Below are 21813 nucleotides of genomic sequence, written 5' to 3'. Positions count from 1 at the left end.
AAAGGCAGGGCACAGAGCTCCATTTTATCCCTGCTCGCTTAAACTAGTAGGACAGGGAGAAGCCATGGCCTTCTTCTGGTTCTCAGTTCTCAAACTCAGAAACCAAGGTTCTGGGAGCGGCGCTAGGACAATAGCATTTTAAATGTCCTTTGTTTTCGAATCTTCTCTTGCGTGTGCACTATCAGAGGAAGGGAGATTAGATTTTCAAGTGTGAGATGGGCTGACGTGAAAACTGGGGAGAGGTGCCGACTGCCTTGGCTGACGCTGTCCTGGAGTGTGTCCTATAGGGACATTTTTCAACTCAGGGACATCTATTAGTGGGATTAACGCTCAGAGGCTTCCCTTCCCTGCTTATCCACCCTTCGAAGGATTCAGAAATATCCAACTACTGACACTGCCTATCCAACTAGATAGCTGTGCCCGTGGCTTAGCCCCAGAGGGCAAGCAGAGTGGTGAACACAAGTGGGACATCTAAGTTAACAAGATGTAGTCTAGTTCTTCTTGTGAATGGCTGTATGACGACCTCTAAAGTCACCAGAGGTGGGGTGTCACCTGCACCCGTCCCCAGCATTGTAGCAGAGGGTAGACCCAAATCCTTCTGCTCTTTGGGAGAATTGTACACAGGTGAGTGAGGGGCGGGTGGGTTAAACCTTGAGGCTGGGTTAAAGCAGAGAGCAAGGATTGTTTGTCTGCCAACACTCATCTTTCCGATGAATAAGCCGGACAGACATTTGAGCCCAGAAAGAGGATCTGGTCTGGGGAGAGAACAAGGACCCTCTGGCAGGCAAGCAGTTTCAGCCCTGACTTGAGACCAAGTTGCCTGGTCTCCTGCCCTCTATGCTCCCTGAAAAATGTGGTTCCTCAGCTCCTCAGGGAGGAGAGCACTGCAGACTGTTTTCTGGATTAACCCCTGGCCATCCACACCCTTGCTCTGCACGACTTTATCCAAACCTGCTTGTTTGGCTCTGGGCATCTTTCATTGGCCTAGGAAGTCCAGGCATGTTGGCCACCTGCTGCAGCTGCTTTCCTGCAGCAGAGTCCCAGCATCAGTGTGTACGATTCTTTAAGAAGCTATCCCTACCTCTTTGCACTCTCTGGAGCTTTAACTTGGAACGGAGAAATTGCATCTACAGAGTTGAAAGCAAGGGTCCCCAGAGCTTTAAAAACAAGCTGTCTGGGCCAGCAGCATCTCCCACTGGGTTGGGCCTTGCAACTCGGAGTGGCAGCCCATTTGCCACCCAGTATGGCAGCACAGTGCATCCTCTGTTACCCCTCTACCCACCCTGAAGGACACAGAATGTATGAAGATCCAGAGAACTTCACGGACTGCTTGTGCGGTCTCTATTCTTGATCCCACCCCTAGCTCTCTGATTTTTAAGGGGAGTATTTGGAACAGTCAAGCAATTCCCAGGAAGTGAGGTGTGTGTGTGTGTGTGTGTGTGTGTGTGTGTGTGTGTGTGTGTGGCGGGGAACTAGAGGAAGACTCAGCTATTCTTGCTTGCCTCGCTTCTGCCTCATGGGGGGGGGCGGGGGCGGCGACACACCTTTGGTTTTGACCTCTGAATTAGCATGTGTATCTGACTGATAGAGTTGGTGTCCACCCAGTCATGCTGGTATTTTTAGTGCTTTGGCTTTCTAATCCACAAACATGTCGGGCGAACAGATGTGTTGTCTGCAGAGCTGGGACTTGGATAGGGTCTTTAAAACATCGTTTAAAAATATAAACTGTCCTCGGGAGCTAACACCTACGTGACCAGTGTTTTCCTCCGCAGCGAGCCCCTTTCCCGTTCTGCCTTCGGTCACCTGGAAAGATGTTGCATTCTGAACCCAGCCAGAAACACCACCTTCTCTCAGTCTTTGCAAAAGCCCAGACTCGTGGGGGAACTTAAAAAGAGCTTCCGAAGTTCAGCTCGCCCATCCGAGCAGCTGGGAAGCAGCCTGCCTCTGACATAAGATTAAAACCGTGGAGCAAAGGGCTGCTGGTCTGTTGCGTTGTTCCTTGGAACTAGGAAAGCGAGTAGAAAAGTCTTCACAACTGCATCGATTTGCAAGTCTTATGAAGAGTCCTTTTTTTTTTCTTTAAACAAACCGACTCGCTTTAATTACAGCGTCCAACACCGTCTCCACCCCCCCACACTTCTAACTACTCTCTTCCCTTTGCATTTGCCTCCTTCGAAGTACTTGCTTAGTTTTGGGTTTTGCTTTTTTAAGGGGTGTTGACCTGGGTCTAGTTCTAGTAAACCGATCCCTCTGGCCGGCGCGGCGATTGGTTAACTGCGCGGCTGACTGACGCGGTGTGGAGAGCGGCTCCCGGCAGCGCGGAGCTGATTGGCTGCGCGCGGGAGATCCAGGGCTCGGCCACCCGCACACCGCGCACTCGAGCTGCAGCGCCGCAAGTAGGTGCAGCAGCCCGCAGCCCGCCGCGCCTCTGCGAGCCGGGACGGCACTCGGCCCCGCGCGCTCCCCGCCTCGCGCCAGTCCCGCCGCCGGGACCTGCGGCAGCCGAAGACCCCATCGATCGGAGACTCGGGGAGCAGCGCGCGGCCCCGAGCCGGACGGGGCCCGGCACTGCGCCTTTGTCCCCGGAGGCTCCGGGAAGTTTGCAGCGGGACGCGCGCGTGAAGGCAGCGTGGGCAGCCCCGACGTCGCCGAGCAGCATGGGCGTCGGGCGCAACGCGCCGGGTCGCGGCGGGGCCGCCTCGGGCGTGCTGCTGGCGTTGGCCGCCGCGCTGCTGGCCGCGGGTTCGGCCAGCGAGTACGACTACGTGAGCTTCCAGTCGGACATCGGCTCCTATCAGAGCGGGCGCTTCTACACCAAGCCCCCGCAGTGCGTGGACATCCCGGTGGACCTGCGGCTGTGCCACAACGTGGGCTACAAGAAGATGGTGCTGCCCAACCTGCTGGAGCACGAGACCATGGCAGAGGTGAAGCAGCAGGCCAGCAGCTGGGTGCCGCTGCTCAACAAGAACTGCCACATGGGCACCCAGGTCTTCCTCTGCTCGCTCTTCGCGCCCGTCTGTCTGGACCGGCCCATCTACCCGTGTCGCTGGCTCTGCGAGGCCGTGCGCGACTCGTGCGAGCCGGTCATGCAGTTCTTCGGCTTCTACTGGCCCGAGATGCTCAAATGTGACAAGTTCCCCGAGGGCGACGTCTGCATCGCCATGACCCCGCCCAATGCCACCGAAGCCTCGAAGCCCCAAGGTAAGGGTACGCCTTCCCACGCCCGTGAATCCCCGCGCCAAACCGCACTGGCCCCGGGCTGTAGAGGGGAAAGACCGGGAGCCGCGCACCACAACCCGCAAGGTGTGCAGACCGGATCCCGAAAGCTTCTGGGAGGCCCAGGCGCCGCTTGGCGCTTCTCCCGCCCCAGGTACTCCGTGATTCCTGGGGAGCCTCGGCCCGGGGAAGACGTGGAGCTGCCCTTCTTAAGCTCCAGTCTGGCGTTTTCCGTACCTGAAACAAAGCAAAGCCTAGGTTTTGAATAAAAGGAGGACGTCCATCTCTTCAGGGAGAGCGCGGCGTCCTCATCCAAAGCTGTTAACATCCGAGACAGACACAGTTCCCTTGGAAAACTACTCACTCAAACTACAAAAAACAAACAAACAAACAAAAACAAAACAACTCCCAAACCTCAGACCGAGGGATTTATTTTCATAAGTTGGTAAACTTTTTTTTCCCTAAAGACAAAACAATCAACAAGAAGTCCTCTCTGTTTAGCCTATCTTCCAGTCGTGTTGCAGAACTGACTGAGGAAAGTCGTTTTAGAAAGCGCAACTTCCGTTTCTTCGCCTCTAAATTCAGGCAGCAACCTTGAGTTTAGCAAACCTCGGGGGTTGCAAAAACCTCTCCAGCACCAGCCTTGCATACCCCCTGCCTCTCTCCTTCACACAAATCCTTAGGTAATTAGAAAGATAAAAATGTAATTAGCTCATTGTTTATCTCTTCCTGGGGGGGCGGTGAGGACCTGTAAATTGGGCGCTGCAAATACTGAACCCCGGGGGACCAGAATTTCTCTTGGGAAGCCCGTATTTAAAGGGAAATTTTTGCGTGAAAAGGAAAAAGAAAATCTGGAGACTCAAAACAAAACCAGAAACACACACAGAACCCATAGCTGCACACAGCATCCTGGTGGTATGAACCCTTATTGGGTTCATTCCTGTGGGGCGAGCCTCAGGAGTATGTAGCAGATGTTCTCGTACAGTGGTCCTTGTCACAGAAGCTGGCACTCCCCCACTCCCCCACCCCCACTCCCGGCCGTTTCTGCAGAGGAGACTTTAGCTTACTTTGAAGTGTTGAGTGTCTTGGCTTTCTGAAGCAGGGTCTTAGTCTCTTGGTGTACAGCCCAGGCTGGTCTTGAACACAAATTCCTCCTGTTTCACTCTCCTCAGTTCTAGAATTACAGGCATGCACTCACTGCCAAGTGCCTCTTGTTGGTGCCTCATTTAGCTGCCTCAGAGTGAGGACTTGGGGTAGACATGAGGAAAGTTTGAAGGCTCCTATTCATTCTAGGGAGGAAGGTAGGTCCAAAGTGATTGCCCTTGTCTGGCGTGGGCCCCAGCCTGTAAGGTAAATGGTAGCCCTGGGCACCCCTGTCCTCAGGGCTGGTATGTGTAGCCATTTGAGGTGGCTCACTGGGGGTCGAGCATTTCCCTAGACCAGAGCCCTGTTCTTTCTATCCCCATGGAGCTCCCCCACCCACCCTCCAGCACCCTACAGACCACAGTTTCCTTTCTAGCGCCTGCCTGCCAGGAGAGCCTGTGGCCAACTTTGCTTGAATTCTGTCCATTCCCCATGGCCACTGATTGATTGCCCTTGCTGGGGCTGTTGGTGGGCTTAAAGTGGAAGCCTGTGAGAAACAGCTTTGTGTAAAGGGTCTGATGTGTAAAGGGCAAGAAGAGAGGACCAGATAGGGGTGGTGCTGTTTCTGAGTCCAGTCAAACATGTACCCCTCCAAGAGACAGGCAGGGCAAGGGCACACTCGCCCTTACCCACTTATGGATGGATGCCTCTCATGGTTCCATGTCTCTGGTTCCTCCTTGCAGATGGAGGAATTCTTCGCTGAATCAAGGTGTGTGTGTGTGTGTGTGTGTGCGTGATCATGTGTGTGTACATGTGTGTACGTGTGTGTGTTGTCTGGTAGGAGTGTGGCTGGGTTGACTTTCTCTTAAGTGAGTTTTGATTTTTGTGAAAGGCACCAGCATCTCTGGAGAGACAGCATTAGGAGGGTGTCCCACACGATGGACACCCACTTTTACCCACAGGGCTGTCCGTCCATCCGTCCTCTGTCTGTCTGTCTGTCTGTCTGTCTGTCTGTCTGTCTGAGTGTTAAGCTGGCTAGGGGGAAGGTTAAGACAGATTACACTACTGGTCCTCAGAACCTTAGGCTGGTGGCTATGGAACAAGCCCTGGGACTTAGGGTGCCTTGCTCTGTTTGCCTACCCTGTATTCCTAACACAGAAACCTAACATTTCAACACAGCACTTCACCTCTGAGGATGATTGGACACAGGGTTTGGGAGTGTTGGGAAGCCCCTTGGTATTCAAGGTAAGCCTGATCGTGAGACGTGAGCCAAAGGGCCCAAGACTTTGTTTTTTTCCCCTGTTTCAAACAGTGGTTGCTCATGGTACCTTAGCTTCTGTCAGGAAAAGCAATTATGTTGTCTATCCCAGGAAACTGACTTCTAAGACTTGGGCGTACATTACACTAATTTAATAAATTGTCATTCTCCCTCCCTGCCAGGTTTCACTGAGTTGTGAGGCTGAGCCTGTCTTGTTAAGTCGGGATGTTTAGGCAATGTTGTTGTGCGTTCAATCAGCCAGGTTCAGTCGCAGACTGGAGAGGCCGGGCAGCCCTCGCTTCTCCCTGACTCCCGTTATGGTACTTCCTCCTGTCTCCTCAGTGAGCTAACAGCCCAGGGAAAATCAGTCTTCCTGCCTCTGCCTCTCCTTCCCCACCTCTCCCAGCTCTCTCCTGCCACTCTCTCTTCTCCAAGTACGCATTGATTTCACAAAGTAATCTTAGTCCTGACTCTGGTGTTGGCCCTTCCCCTCCACTTCCTCATAACCGTTGAGGAAGTACAAAGCCTTTTAGTCTTTCATTCATGTACTGCACACTTGACTGCCATGATTCGGTTTACCTGCCTCAGGGAAGTCTGTTGCTCCTGTGAGGCAGCCTTGCAGGGCCCCAAAGGCACACGAGGGACAGAGATTAATATTGCGTTACACACCTTCCTCTCTCTCTCTCTCTCTCTCTCTCTCTCTCTCTCTCTCTCTCTCTCTCTCTCTGCTCAAACTCTTCACTGGAAGTACTGAGAGGAGGGGAAAACGATGTAGAGAATGCACAATGATCCACCCCTCACCCTGCATACACTCCCCCACGCCCCCAAGAAGCCACGGAGAATGCTTGCAGGCTGGGCTCAATCCACAGACTGAAACTCTTGTCCTGTTGGAATGCAGAGGCTGGAAATGCCAGTAGAGTTTTGGGGGCGTATGAAGGAGGCCTATGGTGCCTTGTTCAACATTTTATACCCTGAACTTTGCAATGGGAATAACTTCTACTTTGAAAAAAAAAAAAAAAAAGGCAACCACAAAAACAGAGAGGAAACCCAAACACACAGTTCACTTTCCTGTTGTGGGTCCCATGGTTCTGTCTACAACTTCCTTTCCTTTTTCTTTCTTTACGTGGAAGGCAGACACCGTGATGGAGATTTCTGGGGAAGAGGTTTTTGTTTGTTGTGTTTTGTTTTGTTTGTTTGTGTTTGTTCAGAAACGTTACCTCCAGAACCCAATCACAAGCTCTGGGAGAGAAGCAGGCATAGTCCCAACATCTGGCCCAAAGAGGCTTCCTTAGCTTTTGCTTGCACTGTGCTTCCTCTGCTCCTAAAATTTGAAAGGCAGCTGCCAGAGTGTGTGGTACATGTGGGAGAGAAACTGGTGTATACAGACTGGAGACTTGTTCTCAGCCATCAGTAAGCTGATAGGCAATGAGCAATGAGGAGGAGTCCAACCCTTGGAGGAGTCTCTTATAAACACAGCATCTCTGCCCTTCCAAAGAAGCCTCTGAAGCCCCTTCCCACTGGGGTCTAACAGCCTCCCAGAGGCTTGCCTCACTCGCTCGCTCGCACGCACACACGCACGCACACACGCACGATCTCTTCAAAGCGCTCCTTGAAAGATCATCCAAAGGGTTTCCTCCCTGGCCCTCTCTGTCCTCCATTTGGTGGCTCTTGCTAGCTCTTCCCCTCCCCTCCCCCACCCCACAGTCTGCTGTTTTTGGAGTCCTGATGGCACTTCAGGACCCTGGGCTTGAGTAATTGAGTATTACTCTTCTCTTGGTCCTAGATACTTGGTCAAATTGATGGGCTATCATGTTCAGAGTCTGCAGATAGGGAGGAGCCGGAATCAGAGGGGGCTAGATAAAGGGGAGGAAGAACTAGAAGTAATTCATGAGATCTGTTTTGACTTATAAGCCAGCTTTTCTTTTCTTCCCCCTCTCCCTCCCTCCCTCCCTCCTTCCTTCCTTCCTTCCTTCCTTCTTCCTCTTCCTCCTCCTCTTCTCCTTCTTTTGATGAAAATGTTCATCCGCTTATGTGTTTGGTTCTGAGTTCAGGAGCCCTTCACCGTCACTCACAGGAAGCCTTTCAGGGTCCCCAGAAGACCTCTAGCTCTTGTTAGCCTGGCTCCTGCCTGGTCTGTGGTCTAAGGGTCCCTATCGCCATGACTTACGGCATCTGTTTCTGCTTGTTTTCCCTTGCTAGGTACAACAGTGTGTCCTCCGTGTGACAACGAGTTGAAATCGGAGGCCATCATCGAACATCTCTGTGCAAGCGAGTTTGGTAAGACATGTGGGGCTTTGGAATCCCCACCTTTCCCTGTCCTGTGTCCCCTCCCCCCGAAGCCCCCACCCCTGAGGACATGAGCTCATAGGAACATCGTTTGAGCTTCACATCTTCTGCCCCCGCTCTCTCATTTTCATCCCTAGGCAAAAGGAAGTCTGTCTAGGCAGAGTGAGCATGGATCATCTTTTGTCCATGGCTGTCCTGGAACTCACTCTGTAGACCAGGCTGACCTCACACTTAGAGATCCTCCTGCCTCTGCCTCCCAAGTGCTGGGATCAAAGGAGTGCGCCCCGGTGCCAAGGTTGGACCATCTTTTCTCAAAGTTAGACTGCTTGTGCCTCTGTGTTTCAGATTTCGGGGAACCTCCTTTAATGGCAGAAGGATACAGACTTAGGGACAGGAATGAAGCCAGGAGCTGAGGTGCTGGACTGTAAAGTTCTTTCTCTTCACCTGGTGCAGAACTTGGCTCTTTCTCTGCAGTTTGGTTTTTATATCCACCCCTAGGTGTCAGCACTACTCTACCCCGGACTGAAATGGCCCCGGGTGGGTGGGGTGCCTCCCCAGGTTGGGGAGATTTCTGCCTCAGGATTCCCCTGAGGCCCTAGCCAGAGTCTTCCAGGCAAAGAACACTGGTGATGTCACAGGCGTGTGATTTCTGTCCCTACTTCCCAAGTTTCTCTGAGTTGAGAGAGAATTCTGAATCAGCACCTGCAGCTGCCAGAGCAGGGCTAGCCGGGGTAGGGAGCAAATCCAGGACCCTTCTAGGATGGCCGCTCTGGCCAACAGGAAAACCCAGTGACTTCTGAACCTCTGAGAACAGACATATAAGTGGTGTCCTTTTGGATCCTGCTCCCTCCCTCTCTTGGGTCTCCTCTGCTGGACATAGAGCATCAGGCAGGGCCAGGACCATTTTGGTGAAGGACAGATTTGGGCTGATGCAGTTCTAGGGTGATGTCTTCCAACTTCTTAGGAGAGAAGGCATAAGGTGGGTAACGTGAGTCTTCGGGTCTGTTCAGAGCCACTGTGTTTTCATGAAGGTGACATGGGCCCGTCTGGTATCGTAGAGCGCTGTGCTCCGGTGTGCCCCACATGTGTGTGTGAGCACTCACAAGCCCGGGGAGTTTGCACATCGGGGTGCGCACAGTCTCCGATCTGTTCCAGCCCTTTGCCACAGAGACCTTCGTGGAAGCTGATGTTTATTTAGTTTTTAACTGTGTGTGTTTGCTTGCACACAAGGAGGTCAGAGAACAGCTTGAAAGAGTTGACTCTCTTCCACCATTCACGTGGGTGCAGGGGACGAATGAACTCGGGCTGTCAGGCTAGGCGACAGGCGCCATTCCACGCTGAGCCCGTTGCCCGCACGTTCTTAAAAAGTTGTATTTATCTCTGACGGCTTTAAACTTTGCTATCGAGCCTTTGCGTCCGTCCCATTTGTGACAGAGAGGACAACAGTATGCATCAGAAGAACGCACAGTTTCTGCTACATTCTGCTGCTTGTATGAATCGCACCCCTTTTTTCTTATGGTCTCTTAAAAATTTTTAAGAGTTTTTTTTTTTTTTTTTTTTTTTTTTAAACAGTTCTGGATGTAGCGCAGGATGGCCTTTCACGGTTATGTAGCACAGGCTAGTTTCTACTTCCCCTGTGTTGAGATTATAGGTACATACACCACGAGTTTCATTTTGAGTTCATTAAAAAATGTTAGCAAGAAACTGGGTATGTGGTGCATACTTATAACCACGGCACTTGGGTGGGGGAGGTGGGAGAATCTTGAGTTCAAGACCAGTCTGTGCTACATGGTGAGGTCCTGTATCGTCAACAAGCAAGTTACAGATGGCATGTGCAGTGATACACACAATGTCAGATGACCCTTTTACTCCTGTCTTGTCGTTGTTAAGGTGCCCCAAACTGGGCTTGGACTGGTGGATCTCCCTCAAACAGTGTGTGGGTACACACAGCCCCATAGTGCTCCCAGCTTTTTAATCCACAAAGATAGTCCTTCCCAGAGATAAACCTGGAAGGAAGGGAACTGAGAGAGCGACTAGAATCTCAGAGCAAGCCTGACAAGAAGCCTTTTGTTCCGTGGGGAGGGCTGGGAGAATCCCAAAGGCTCCCCAGGAGGCCTAAAGAAGAGGTTGTTCTTCCCAAGTCATCCATCTTGGAGATGGCGAACCCTGGTGTTCATGTTTACCGGTCCCCCTGACATCGTGTGAGTCTGGGGGAACAATTTCAGATGGAGCCCAGAGAGTAATGCTCTGCCGGATGCTGCGTGTTTGTGGGATTTTATCAGGTTCAGGGATGGGTGTTGGAAAGCCCTAGAACTGAAGAAATGGAAGTGATTGGCCAGGACTGACTTCCTACTAAGGAAGCTCTCAAGCCAGGGGGAGTGTGTCCGAGTCTATCTGCTTTTATCACTTTTACTTAATGTTTATTGAGCACAATGAATTATACTAGACATAGTTCCAAATATACCTACCTGGAATAAATTAAAATTTAACTTTAGATTTTAAAATCCCGACTAGACACCAATTGCTGACTTTCTAGAGAGTGGTGACTTTCCTTTACAGCAGAGTTTATAGGAATTAAAAGGCCAAAGCCAGGGCAGCCTTGTTAAGAAAGTGGCTGTAGGTCCAGAACCTTTGGAACTTATCAACTCCAAATTGTCATTAATTCTCCCACAAATCTCTCACTCCTGTCCCTTAATTCTGTCCCCTGCGGGTTTCGTGGCAGCTAACGTAGATACATTTGGAGGTCAAGGACTAAAGAGGCAAGCCTTTGGGGAACCTGCCATGCAAACGTTGGCGTTCTAACAAACGCAGAAGTCCAGAGGATGAGCCTTAACTTACCTTTGCCTGTCACTCCCCCACCGCAGTAGGATCCTGCCAAGCCAACAGCCCCCAGGGCGGTGCTAACTTAAAGAAGTGCCTCTTATCAATAACCAGTCGGCTCCGTGGTCCAGAGTGATGGGTCCTTTAAGATTGCTGTCCTGTAACCCCTGGAACCCTAAAAGTATTCTCTTCTTAGGTTCATGAGGTCCCCTCAGACCTTGCATATGGTTCATTTTATGACATCCTCGTGGTGATACAGAAGGAGCTATCTGCCTTTCTCCCTTGGAGTATTCTGACTCACCGAGGGGCCTCCTCCTCTCCTGTAAGATTGAGAACAGTACTGTGACTATGACACACAGGTGCCATAGTGAGTGTGTGGTGAGGACTGGGCATGTCAGGCTTCTCTGAGGGAGAGGAGAGCATTTCTTGGCTTTTTGTTTGTAAGGTCTTCAGGAAATGCTAAATAGGATATTCTCATTCATTCATATTCTCTCTCTCTCTCTCTCTCTCTCTCTCTCTCTCTCTCTCTCTCTCTCTCTCTCTCTGTGGGGACCGAGCTTAGCCCTGCCCTTCTTAGCGCCCTGCAGAATGCCGCCTTGTTGAGAAGCTTGTTACCTATCTCTGTTCATTTCGAGGAAGAGAGGCAGTCAGCCACACTGATGGGATTCAGTTAGAAAACAAAAGCACCGGACAATGCAAGCTAACACAAGGCAAAGAATGTTTGACTCCCCACTCCAGGGATCGCGCTTTGGATTAAGTGGCTCTGGTGTCCCCAGTGGGAAGATATCAGTTGCTGGAGAGAGCATTTTGTTTGCGGTGTGCTCCTTAGGGGTGAGCACACACGCTCACTTGCTGTCCTTTTGCCTCCGAGTCCCCTCACTACCAGCATGGAGCGGGCCATGCCGAGCCTGTTGCCCTCTCCACTGAATGGCACATTTTTAAACCTGCCTACCTTGCTGTGTTCTCTGCTTCCTGCACTCTCCCCTCTTAGTGCACAGCACTTTTTTTTCTTCCTCAACAGGCAGAAGACAACAGCAGAAAGTGTGTGTGCTGACGCTCAGGAATGCAGCCAGATCAGCCTGGATCAGGCAACAGATGTGGGGAGCCCATGGTTAGCCGATGCAAAGCCTTTGGTCTCAAAATGGTGGTCACCTTGCCTGGTGTACTACAGGCTGGGAACGGTGCTGTGCTCAGTTCTTAAAGAGGCCAGTCAGTGTAGCATCTGCAAGCTTCCACACTGACACCCTTAGTGTTAAAAAGCGCGCGTGCTCTCTCTCTCTCTCTCTCTCTCTCTCTCTCTCTCTCTCTCTCTCTCTCTCTCTCTTTCCCTGCCCCCCCACTCCCCCCTCTTGCTCTCTCTCTCTCACTCTCTCACTCTCTCTCCATTCGTTTATCTCAGGGAGATGCTAATCTAATTCATACATAGCCACCACGGGATTTCTATTCACTTCCAACCACTTTGTTTCTTTTCTGTTTCCTGTGAGTTCCCCCCTAGGCCTTCCTGAAACACCGGTGGGAGGACCACAGTCCTTTCCCAAGGAAGTGGGGTGCCCTGTCACCGGCATCTTTACATTTGGGGCCTGACAGTTCTTGATCAGCTCCTTGTTTTCTTTTCACAAAAAAGGGGTTTCTTTGCAAGTTTTTCTTGCCCTCTGAGACAATATCTTCCCCTCGTTTGTTTACACGTTCCCTCAAAGAGAAAAGTCTTTCCCTGGCAATAAGTAAAATTAGTGAAACAGGCAAGGAAAAGGAAATCTTCTCCGAGCCGGCCGGCACAGGGAATATTTCCTAGAAGTAGTTCCCGTGGTCCCTGCTCCTTGGTGGAGCTGTTCGCACTCTGCCTCGGGAATCTCTCTGGCTGAGCCGCTGTGGAGAGTCACTGGAAGGCAGTTCGCTCTCTTGCAAAAAGTCAGCTCAGGCTTTCCAAACTAAACTTTAGGCTTCCTCTTGGATATGGGGGAGACCAGCTGCCACTACTTGAGAGCAGGCTCTGTGTCTGGGGCCATATTTACCTTCTGCGTGATTAATAGATATTCTCTCTCTCTCTCTCTCTCTCTCTCTCTCTCTCTCTCTCTCTCTCTCGTGCACCACTGACAAAGAGTGCATTAACTTCACTGCTAAAATGGGAAGAAAACCTGAGTCTGAGAACAAAATAAGGTTCATTTATGCTTTTAACCAGTCCCTGGACAATGTCTCATACACAGTAGGCTCCCAGTAAAGGAGAGCATCCCTTCCAAGTGGATGTGTGCAACTTGTTGTCGAGTTTGGACATGCTTGGTTTGGAGTGACCTGGTCCAGTTCACTCAAAGTAAGAGGATAGAGAGGAGGGGAGAGGTGTTAGGAGGGCAAACAACTCGGGGCACCTAGAACATGGGTCTCATCCACACTCTGTGATGAGGACACAGGACAGTTGTCAAGTGTCCCAAGCACAGGAAGTGGTGTTTGGCCTTTCGATCCAAGCACTATATCGTGTAATGTGGCTCACATCCTGCCTCTTCTCTCAACCCCAGGCATGGGTTGGGAATCTATGTTGAAACTCTGTTGAATGCAAAGCCTGGAAAGGTATGTGGGACTTGTCTGTGATCACAAATCAGAGAGCTCCTATCAGGGTTTGAGAGCCAAGGGGCTGATCCGAGGAACCAGGGTCTAGGCGGCAGACTGAGGCCACATACTGCAGAACCAGGAGGAAACGCTGTAAAGAACCAAGTTCTCATCCAGGGAGCAAGGCGCACCTTCCTCTCTCTCTGATCCTTGGCTGGCAGGAAGGCGTTGAGGCAGATGTCATCGAGTGTCAGGTCGGTGCCCTAAAACAGTGAGCCCCCGGATGGGGCTGCTGTACCCTGTGAGGCAGAGCCACATCCTTTGAGCAGCTCTTTGCTGCTGTGCGTGGGCCCTGCCATGCTGAGCAAGTCTCTCTGACTGTTCCTGCCTCAGTTTCCCCTAGCGAGATGGCAGCTGATACTCAGGTGCAGATTTGGTGAGAAGCAGAGGAGAGGAAATGTTAAGTAGCCTACAAGCTGGACTCAAGCTCATTTTGTTGCGTTCTCGCTCATTCATTCATTCATTCATTCATTCTAGATTTGTCTTGGGTGAGTGGGGCCTTCATGCTTTTTAGGTGATTTTTTGAAGCTCCAGCGTCTCTGCTGGTTTTTTTATTCTTTAAACCAAACCCAATTCTCTCTTGAACCTTTGACCTTCTTCGTGCTGGGTTGTATGGCTACATTTGCTTGCCTCACAGACGTGAGCATTACGTGCACGTTAGGACCGGCTAATGCCTATTTTCTGGTTCAGTCTAGTTCTGACCAGCTTATTCCCTAGGGCCAGTCCTTCCCATGTGGTGCCAAGCGGTAGTCTTGTCAAACTGCCTCCTGTTGCTATGGTGGCGAAACATACAACAGACACCTTACCGTTTCCGGTGTTTCTCAGGGTTAGGTCAGCGGTGTTAAGTACACTGTGGAGGGAACATCACCAGGTCTGTCTCTGGGGTTTTTCGCTACCTGCACTGAAACTTTGTGCCTGTTAAAACAATAACCTCTCCCCTTCCCCTTCAGTCCCTTGCAAACACTATTCATTCTCCATGCTTTCTTGACGAAGGTGGCTACTCAGAGGACTTCAGAGGAACGGATCAGACAGCATTCATCTGTGTATTTGGCCTACCTTATGACGTCTGACGTCCTCTCTCCTTTTACTATAAGATGGCTATTATGTATAATGGTTATGGGTAAGGTGACCCAGGAGGGTGGCCCTCAGATGTCACCCTTTGGAAGCCTTTCTGGTGGGTGGTAGAAGGGGACAGATAGGGGACAAGCTGGGATTGGGGAAAACCCATGCTGCTATCTCTCTGAGTGCTGGGTGGCTCAGGCTAAAGGTAGTCTGAGGTGGGTGGGACCTCGAAGACCAACCAGTTCCATGCCCTCCCTTTGTAGACTGAGAAGGCTAGCTCAAGGATGCCTGACCTGGACTGGATCCCTGACTGCTTTCCTTTGCTAGTACTTGCTGGGCCACAAGGTACACGACGCGTTCTGGTCTCCCCTTGCATGCCCGACACCTCCTATCCTGCCAAGATGGTGGAGGAGAAGGAATGTTCCTTTCATCCCAGAATTCGGACTTTAAATGCTCCGTGCCTTACATGGAGAAGGTGCTCACCGACTGTGGGATTTCTTCTTGGTGGGGAGGCCAAGCTGACTGAGCCAGACAAACTTGGGTTAAATCTAAACTCTTCAGGCTGGGTCACCACAGGGAGTCTCTCAACCTCCCTGGGCCTGCTTCTCAAATGGTAATCACAACATTATGTTGTTCGGAGTGCTCAATTAATCAAGTCGATTAATTAATTCCATTTCCCGGACTATGGATGCCATAGTTATGTTCACTTAGTGCTGAGAACCATTTCTGGGTGGAGCTCAGCCTAGGGAGGAGAATTCTCACGAAGCCATCTTGTTGGGCAAAGAGAGAAAAACTTTAAAAGAAAAAAAAAAAAGTGAAAGATTAGGAAATACAGTGGAATGTCTAGGTGATTCTCCGGTTAGCAGAAGGTTTTTTATGAGTTGGTTTGGGAAACTTTGAGGGATTGCGTTGCCCCAAGATACCGCAGTTAACAAACCGAACACGAACGGGCAGCTGCCCCTCCCCCAAGCCTCAGACCCTCTCTATTCTAGAAGTGAAGGAGATCCGGACTTGCATTAGATGACATCTTTCAGTCATGCGTCTGGAAGCCGCCAGACAATTATAACCCAATCTACGGCAGGTCCAGGACACGCCCACCGAAGTTGTCTTTTGTGTCAGTGTGCTCCTGAGAAATCTTATCCGTAATATATTCCGCTCATAATTTATTGGGGTCTGTTTCAGAGAGATTTGAGAGCCCCTTTTGTGTTGGGGCACCTCCCTCTCCCTCCCCCTTTTTTTCTCAAGCAGTATTCCAGTCCGGGGGTTTCCTTTTCAAACCGGTTCCTTGTGCCACTCAGCCCCACAAATAGGCTACACTCAGAAGAAAGGGGCCTTGAGATATTGGTAGGTTTCATCCAGTTTTGCAGAAACGAGCCAAAAGCTTCAATCTGTATTTTTTTTTCTCCCCTTAAAAAAAAGGAGAACAAATGGCCAAAGAAATGTCAGACCCTTGCCCTGTCCCCAACCTGCTTAGAGCAGCCAATTAAACACGCATTAGCTTTGCAAGGTTTCTCAAAGGCTGTAGATTACGTTTGAGATCTTTGTTTAGTCTTTCAGGAACACTGTCACACGGGTGATTTATCAAAGAAAGTTGTTTCTCTGGCAGTAAAATAAACTCTGGGCCTGCTCAGACTAAGATTTCCCGTGAATTTCTACCAAGGTAAACAGTGCTAACTGGCAGGTTGCACATTCTGTGTGAAAGCCAGACACATACGATAAATATTTGAACTATGGCTTTGCCGTGTAAGGGGCCCCGCCTGTCACTAACGCTGTCATTCTGGCTTGCCTGAGAAGACCTGGCTCTGACGCTGTCTCCATGTCTGAAGGAGCTGCCTCAGCCACATCGGGTTCCCCGGTCTGAGTGCCACTTAGCGCTGGCACTTGGGATTTCCTGGTTCTGGGAGGGGCAGGCCTCAGGATGGCCTCCTTTGAGGGAAGTGAACCAGAAGCAGCCAGCTTAAGTTTCTTTGAAAATAGGCATTTGTTGAGTCAAACGAATAGGGGGGCTGGTTGAATTGAATGCTTTGGAAGCTGGGGCCTGTGCTTGGGGGTACGCGAGTTGAAAAACACTTTCTGCATTCTGCCGAGTTTGAATTCTTGTGGGGGGAAAAAAAAACCAAGGCAGATACTGAGGTTTCTTCCTTTGCTTCCTGGTGGTTTTAAGGGGTCCGCTTGGGGATATAGAGGCACAGAAGCTGGTGCCCAAGATGTGTTGAAATGAGAGTGAGTGAACGGGGGATTGGAAGGAAAGACTGAAAATCTTTTCCACGGAAGATGTGGCCTTAGCTGTTTACACAGTGGTTGTATTAACTACTTTTTTGCTGTGACTGAAGGCCTGAGAGAAACAGTGTAAGGGAGGAAAGGCAAGGTTTGTTTTGCCTGGTGGTCTCAAGGTTTAGTGCACCATCGCTTGGCTTTAGAGCATCCTGGCGGCGGGAATGTGGGGCCGAGGAAGATACTTTGTGGCAAACCAGAACCAAAGATCAAGAGAGGGAGGAATTAGCGTCGAAGAGCCTCCAAGGACCTGCACCCTTTTTACTCCAAGGTAGCACCATGAGTGAGGACCTTGCTTTCAGATGTGTGGTGTTTTTGGTAGCAGTAGCTTATCTCGGGAGCTGAGAGGGAAGCCGCTCATTCTGTGGCAGTCTAAGCAGCTGGAACCATAGGATCACACTGGCTTTGAAAGCGGTTGCTAGTAAGAACCGGTTTGAGAAGTAGGGTGAGTCTGCCCTATCACTTAGGCTCCAACTGACTCCTTCCAGAGGCTCGAGGGAGAGCCATCATCTGTTTACTGAGGACTTTGGGGTAAGCGCTTGGCTCAGGTGCACAGCATCGATGCTTACACTCGAGGCGGCACAGCCTTGGTCCCTCAAGGGCCATTAGCCTGGGCTACCCACCCTGTGAGACAAGGCTGTTCCTTAGGTCTGATTCTCAGGTAAGAGACATTTACATTTAGGGGAATAAAGGCTCTTTTTCTTCAGGGCAGGAATTAAGGGACATTATTTACACGTTCTGAAAGGATGTTGTGAGCTGGGAAGAGGTGCCAAGAGAGTACTTTGGTCTCTCGAAGAATGAGGAATCCGTTTTCAGACAGAATTCTTTCCCACTCAGGCAGGATTAGGGGATTTCTCTTGCTATCCCTTGTCTTTCCGTCAGCCGCCTTCACACAATATTTCCTCTTGGGACTGTCTCAGGGGTGTCATTTTTTTTGCGTGCTTGTTTGGAATGAATTCGTACGGTGTTTTCCACTGGATATCCTCTCAGTTTTGGGAAGTGGTTTGGTGGAGGAAATCTCAATGTCTGGAGCCTCAGGGTGAGAGTGGGCCGGATTCATGCTCTTTTAACCCCTCATAAACAGCCATTTCCACACTGTGTGCCCCATCCCTCAAGGCATCCCTGTCCCGTGTGGCCCCCAGGCTCACAGACTACACCCGCCCTTCCCAAGCTTTCTTTAGTCCCAGCTCCACAACAGGGATCCATTTCTAGCCTTGGACACCTCGGAGAGGACCCTGGCAGGTGAGACGAGCCTGACTGCCAGGGTCTCTGTGCACTAATCACTTCTGATAAGCAGTTTCATCTTTCAGGCCTGACGGGTTTTTTTTTTCTACAGGGTTTAGAGAAACTCGGAGGATTTCTGTAGCTACTGATCAGAGTTAAGAACGGGAAAGAGATCAAGAAGGGTATTCCTGGGTTCAGGGGTCAAGGACAAGGAGAGGGATGTAGGACCCCAACAAATACTAGTCCTGGAGTAGCAAAACCACGTGAAGAATGTCAGCCATGGCCCAAGTGGAGATGTCACCCAGGTGAGGCTTGGAGGTAGGAGGGAAGGAGGGATGCCAAGCCGGTACTTGTTAGCTCTGGACAAAGTCTTGAGATGCAGGAGGACAAGACTGAAACTCTGTAGGTAGCCTCTAGCCTCTAAGTGACCCACTGAGGTTCCTTGAAGGAAGTGGCTTTGGATCCCCCTACCCCTGCTGGTACAGAGGTGCAAGGAAGCTCTTCCAAGTGTCAGGCATTGCTTTTCAGTGCCTTTCAGGTGGCAAGTTCTTCACATCACAGATATCCATCTAAATACAGGCTCAGGGTGTGGGGGTTCTTATGCAAATCTAAGCCTCCATAGAAGGAGTCAGTCCCTGATGCAGACTGCACAGAGTGGAGAATCTGCTTCACAGATCTTTCCAGATCTGCTGAGTTTGGAATCCCTGGAAGGTACTTGGCTGTGCAGATGGATGTGCTTGCGTTGCTTCTCTGGATGGTGTGGGAAGAGGTGGGGTCGCTCCAATCACACAGGCAGCTAGGGAGCCAGCCCCACTGATTGAAAAAGTCCAGCTCTTTTCCTTTCTCCGGGGGCTCCGAAAGCAACCGCAGTCAGATTCTTGGTGAGGGAGGGGGAAATCTCTGTTGTCCAAAAGCCAGCCCTTACCTTCGTAAATGAGCATAGGTTGGAGAGGTTGCAGTGAAGCAATTCCTTCACATTGTGTGTTGTCCTTTAGTCTGCCTTAGGATTGAGAAGCCTGGGGGAGACCTGCCTTGACAATGAGGAGGACACTGGGCGGATTGGCACTGGTGAGACTTGGAAGTGAGGTGGAATCCTGCAAGTGGTGGGCTCTCGCCAGGACTGGACACCTCTCTGTCTGCTCCTGGGGCCAGCTTGAGGCAAAGCTTTGACTCCTCTCCCGCTTCCCCCATCATGCCTCAGTTCTGCTTCCCGGGTCACAGTACCTGTCTGCTGTTACTCCATATGTTAGTTCTGCTTTGGGGGAAGACTCTGCCTTGAAGGAGACTTTATGGGGACTGTGGGATTGAATCGGTGTATTTTAAGACAGACTTCCCCTGGTCAGTCACATGGTTGTTCAATGTGACTGGGATGCAATTCCCGCTCCTTTTGCAGCCTCCTAATCCAGATATCAGAAGGCATGCAGGATAATGCCTTTCTAAAGGCTTGCATTCTAACCAAGAAGAGTTGTGGCCCTGAGGTGGAGGAGGGAGAAAGTGTTCTTCTGATGAAGGGAAAGAACCACAGAGATGGTTGGTCTGTAGGTCTGGGGTAGAGCGTGGAAGGTAGGAACTACCATGGGCTCAGGAAGAATCACCTGCTAGAGCTGGGTCCAGGAAAAGCTCTGTGGGTGTGGTGTGTCATACAGGCCAGAGCCTGAGCCATCTCAAACACAAGACACCACCAAGCTGGGCCTTAGCAAGAGCGCTGTCATTAGAAGCTGTCACAGTGCCGTGTCCCCTCTCTCCTGAGCTTATGAGAGCTTCTAGAGCTACCCTGTAAAGGCCGACTGGTGATGACTGGTCATGGCTGAGGGGCTGGGTCAGCTCGGGTGTCTTGGTTTTCTCTGGAGGAGGGTGAGAGAGGCCACGGCTGTAATATGGGATGAAGATGGGATGCAAGTAGGGTGCGTGCGGGTGTGTGAGCATGCGTGTGCACACAGTCTTTGGTGAGCTAGGCTCTGTACCTGTGGCTCTTGTGTGTTTGTGAGTGTGGACAGCACAGCTGCCTAAGAGTGTGGCTGGCTGGGCTGCTCAACTGCTGGGAAGCTAATGGTAGCCTGCCTCCTGTAGCCTGCCTGGCTCCTCCCTGCGCATGGTGTCCACTCTTGTCCCCAGACCTTTCTCATTCTGCCACTGCTTTCAGAGAAGCAGTGGAGGGTATGCTCTTGTCTTTTCTACTCTGGCTGAGATTGGGGGCAGGTGTGTTTGCGTGTGTAGCTTCTGAGGGACCCCTCCGGTGTGGTGCCCCTGACAAGCCACCTTCCTAAATTCAGGGGACACTGATTACTCCAAGTCCCAGTAAGTCATGTGCAGGTTTTAGTGTTTGCTGATCCTGGGGGCAAGAACCCTTTGGGCAGGTTCCAGCAGCCAACAGGGATTTCATGCAGGGCATGTTGGGAAAAGTTTGCGTACGGTTGGAAGTCGACAAGCCCACATCCATTGTTTGGCTCTTCCGAATACCAGGTTGACACAGACTGACTGCTCTTGCTCTGTCTGTGTCTCAGTTTATTCATCTGCCCCAAACCAAATAAACAAACATTTCAGTGTTAAGAGATAAAAGAAGATGTGACAGAAAAGAACAAATTTGGGGGCCATCGGAGCTCATTCTAGGTTGGTATTGAGTGACTGTGACCTGAACTAGCCAGTTAAAAAAATCTCTGCATTCATTTCCCTAAGCGAATTGAAGCGTCTCATAGGTGAGAGCTCCATCTTGGGAATGGCGACCGTGCCCAGGAGTGTGCACCTCACTACTGGAAGCACCCAGACGCAGGGTGCCCCTGGTCTGTGACCCCTAGGATCCAACTTGGCAGAAATCAGAAGGTATTAACCACACAACTCCATTCTAACCCTTCATATCCCAGGGACAGTAATTCTTGGAGCACCTGCTGTGTGTCTCCCGGAAGGTGGAGGGCACCAGGTATCAGATGACCCTGCCTCGTCTTTCATGGGAGGAAGATGACTTTCTTTTCCATTGCTGTGGTAAAGCCAAGGCAACTCATAGAAGGAAGGGTTTATATTTGGGGATTACGGTTCCAGGGTTGAGTCCAGGGTGATAGAGAGGAGGGAGCAGGCAGGGTGGCTGAGCGTGCGTCTTTCAAGCCAGACACAGTAAGCAGAGAAAGCAAATTCAGAATGCCTTTTGAAACTTCAAAGCCCTGCTCCCAGTAACGAACTTCCTCCAGCAAGGCCACGCCTCCTAAAATTCTCCAGACTGGCATCGACCGGGCACCCATCGACTTTCATTCATGCTAATTCGGTCTGAATGACAGGAAGCCCCTGATGTTTTAGGGGTATCCCACTCAAACCACCGTGATGCTTTCATTATAGGAGTTGAATAGATGCTACCAACAGTTGAGAATCCCACCCCGAACCCTGCTTCTCCCTACTTGCAGCCCTCAGAGATGGACCTAACATAATGAATGCTAGCTGAGCAAAAAGGAGGGTCTGTGAGCACCTGGAGTGCTGAGTCCTGCAGATGGAGACCAGACAGCTCAGGGTGTCCGTAGCCAGATCCTGAAACAGTTGTCCAGTTGCCAGCAAAGTGGTCCAGCAGACATGCAGCGAAGCTCAGGCCCTGGGGAACCTCTCCCCTCCTCCAGTCCACCTCCTCGCAAGCCAGAGTATCTGGTCCCGCTTCCCTCTCCCAAGGCCCCTCTTGGTATCAGTTTTCCTGGTAATTTTTTTAAAAGCCTTTTTCCTTTCTTTACAGTTGCACGGCTCGCTGTGGATGTCGTGGGGAAATGGGAAGGAGGGCTGTGGGCGAGGCTGCCCTTCACTAAGCAAAGAGTAGAATCAATATATTGTTTTCCTTTTTGCCTTGACTGACAGCTCTTTGCCTAGAGCCTTCTTTTCTTACAGACTTAATGTATCTGCTGGCACATTTTCTTGTTTGCGATGGTGGTTCTGAAGCAAGAGTAGGTGAGCTGGAGTAAGCTTTCCCCTCCTTGGTCCATCAAGGTTCCCCTTTTCCTGTTCTTCCGTAGTCAGAT

General features: G+C 50.9%; 1 protein-coding gene across 1 annotated transcript in view; it reads left to right on the top strand.

Moving 5' to 3' along the window:
• The first annotated feature begins 2388 nt into the window (after positions 1–2388).
• Sfrp1 (secreted frizzled related protein 1) overlaps positions 2389–21813 on the top strand; it is a 36166-nt gene continuing 16741 nt past the window's right edge. Inside the window, exons 1-2 of the mRNA XM_032919148.1 lie at positions 2389–3201; positions 7757–7834. Of these exons, the coding sequence (XP_032775039.1) occupies positions 2658–3201; positions 7757–7834 (622 nt within the window). The 5' untranslated portion in view covers positions 2389–2657. The remainder of the gene's footprint in view (positions 3202–7756; positions 7835–21813) is intronic.

This window comes from Rattus rattus, chromosome 13 (assembly GCF_011064425.1).
Source record: "Rattus rattus isolate New Zealand chromosome 13, Rrattus_CSIRO_v1, whole genome shotgun sequence".
Classification (NCBI taxonomy): Eukaryota; Metazoa; Chordata; class Mammalia; order Rodentia; family Muridae; genus Rattus; species Rattus rattus.
Note: the sequence above shows the minus strand (reverse complement) of the source record. Positions and strands in the feature narration are given on the sequence as shown.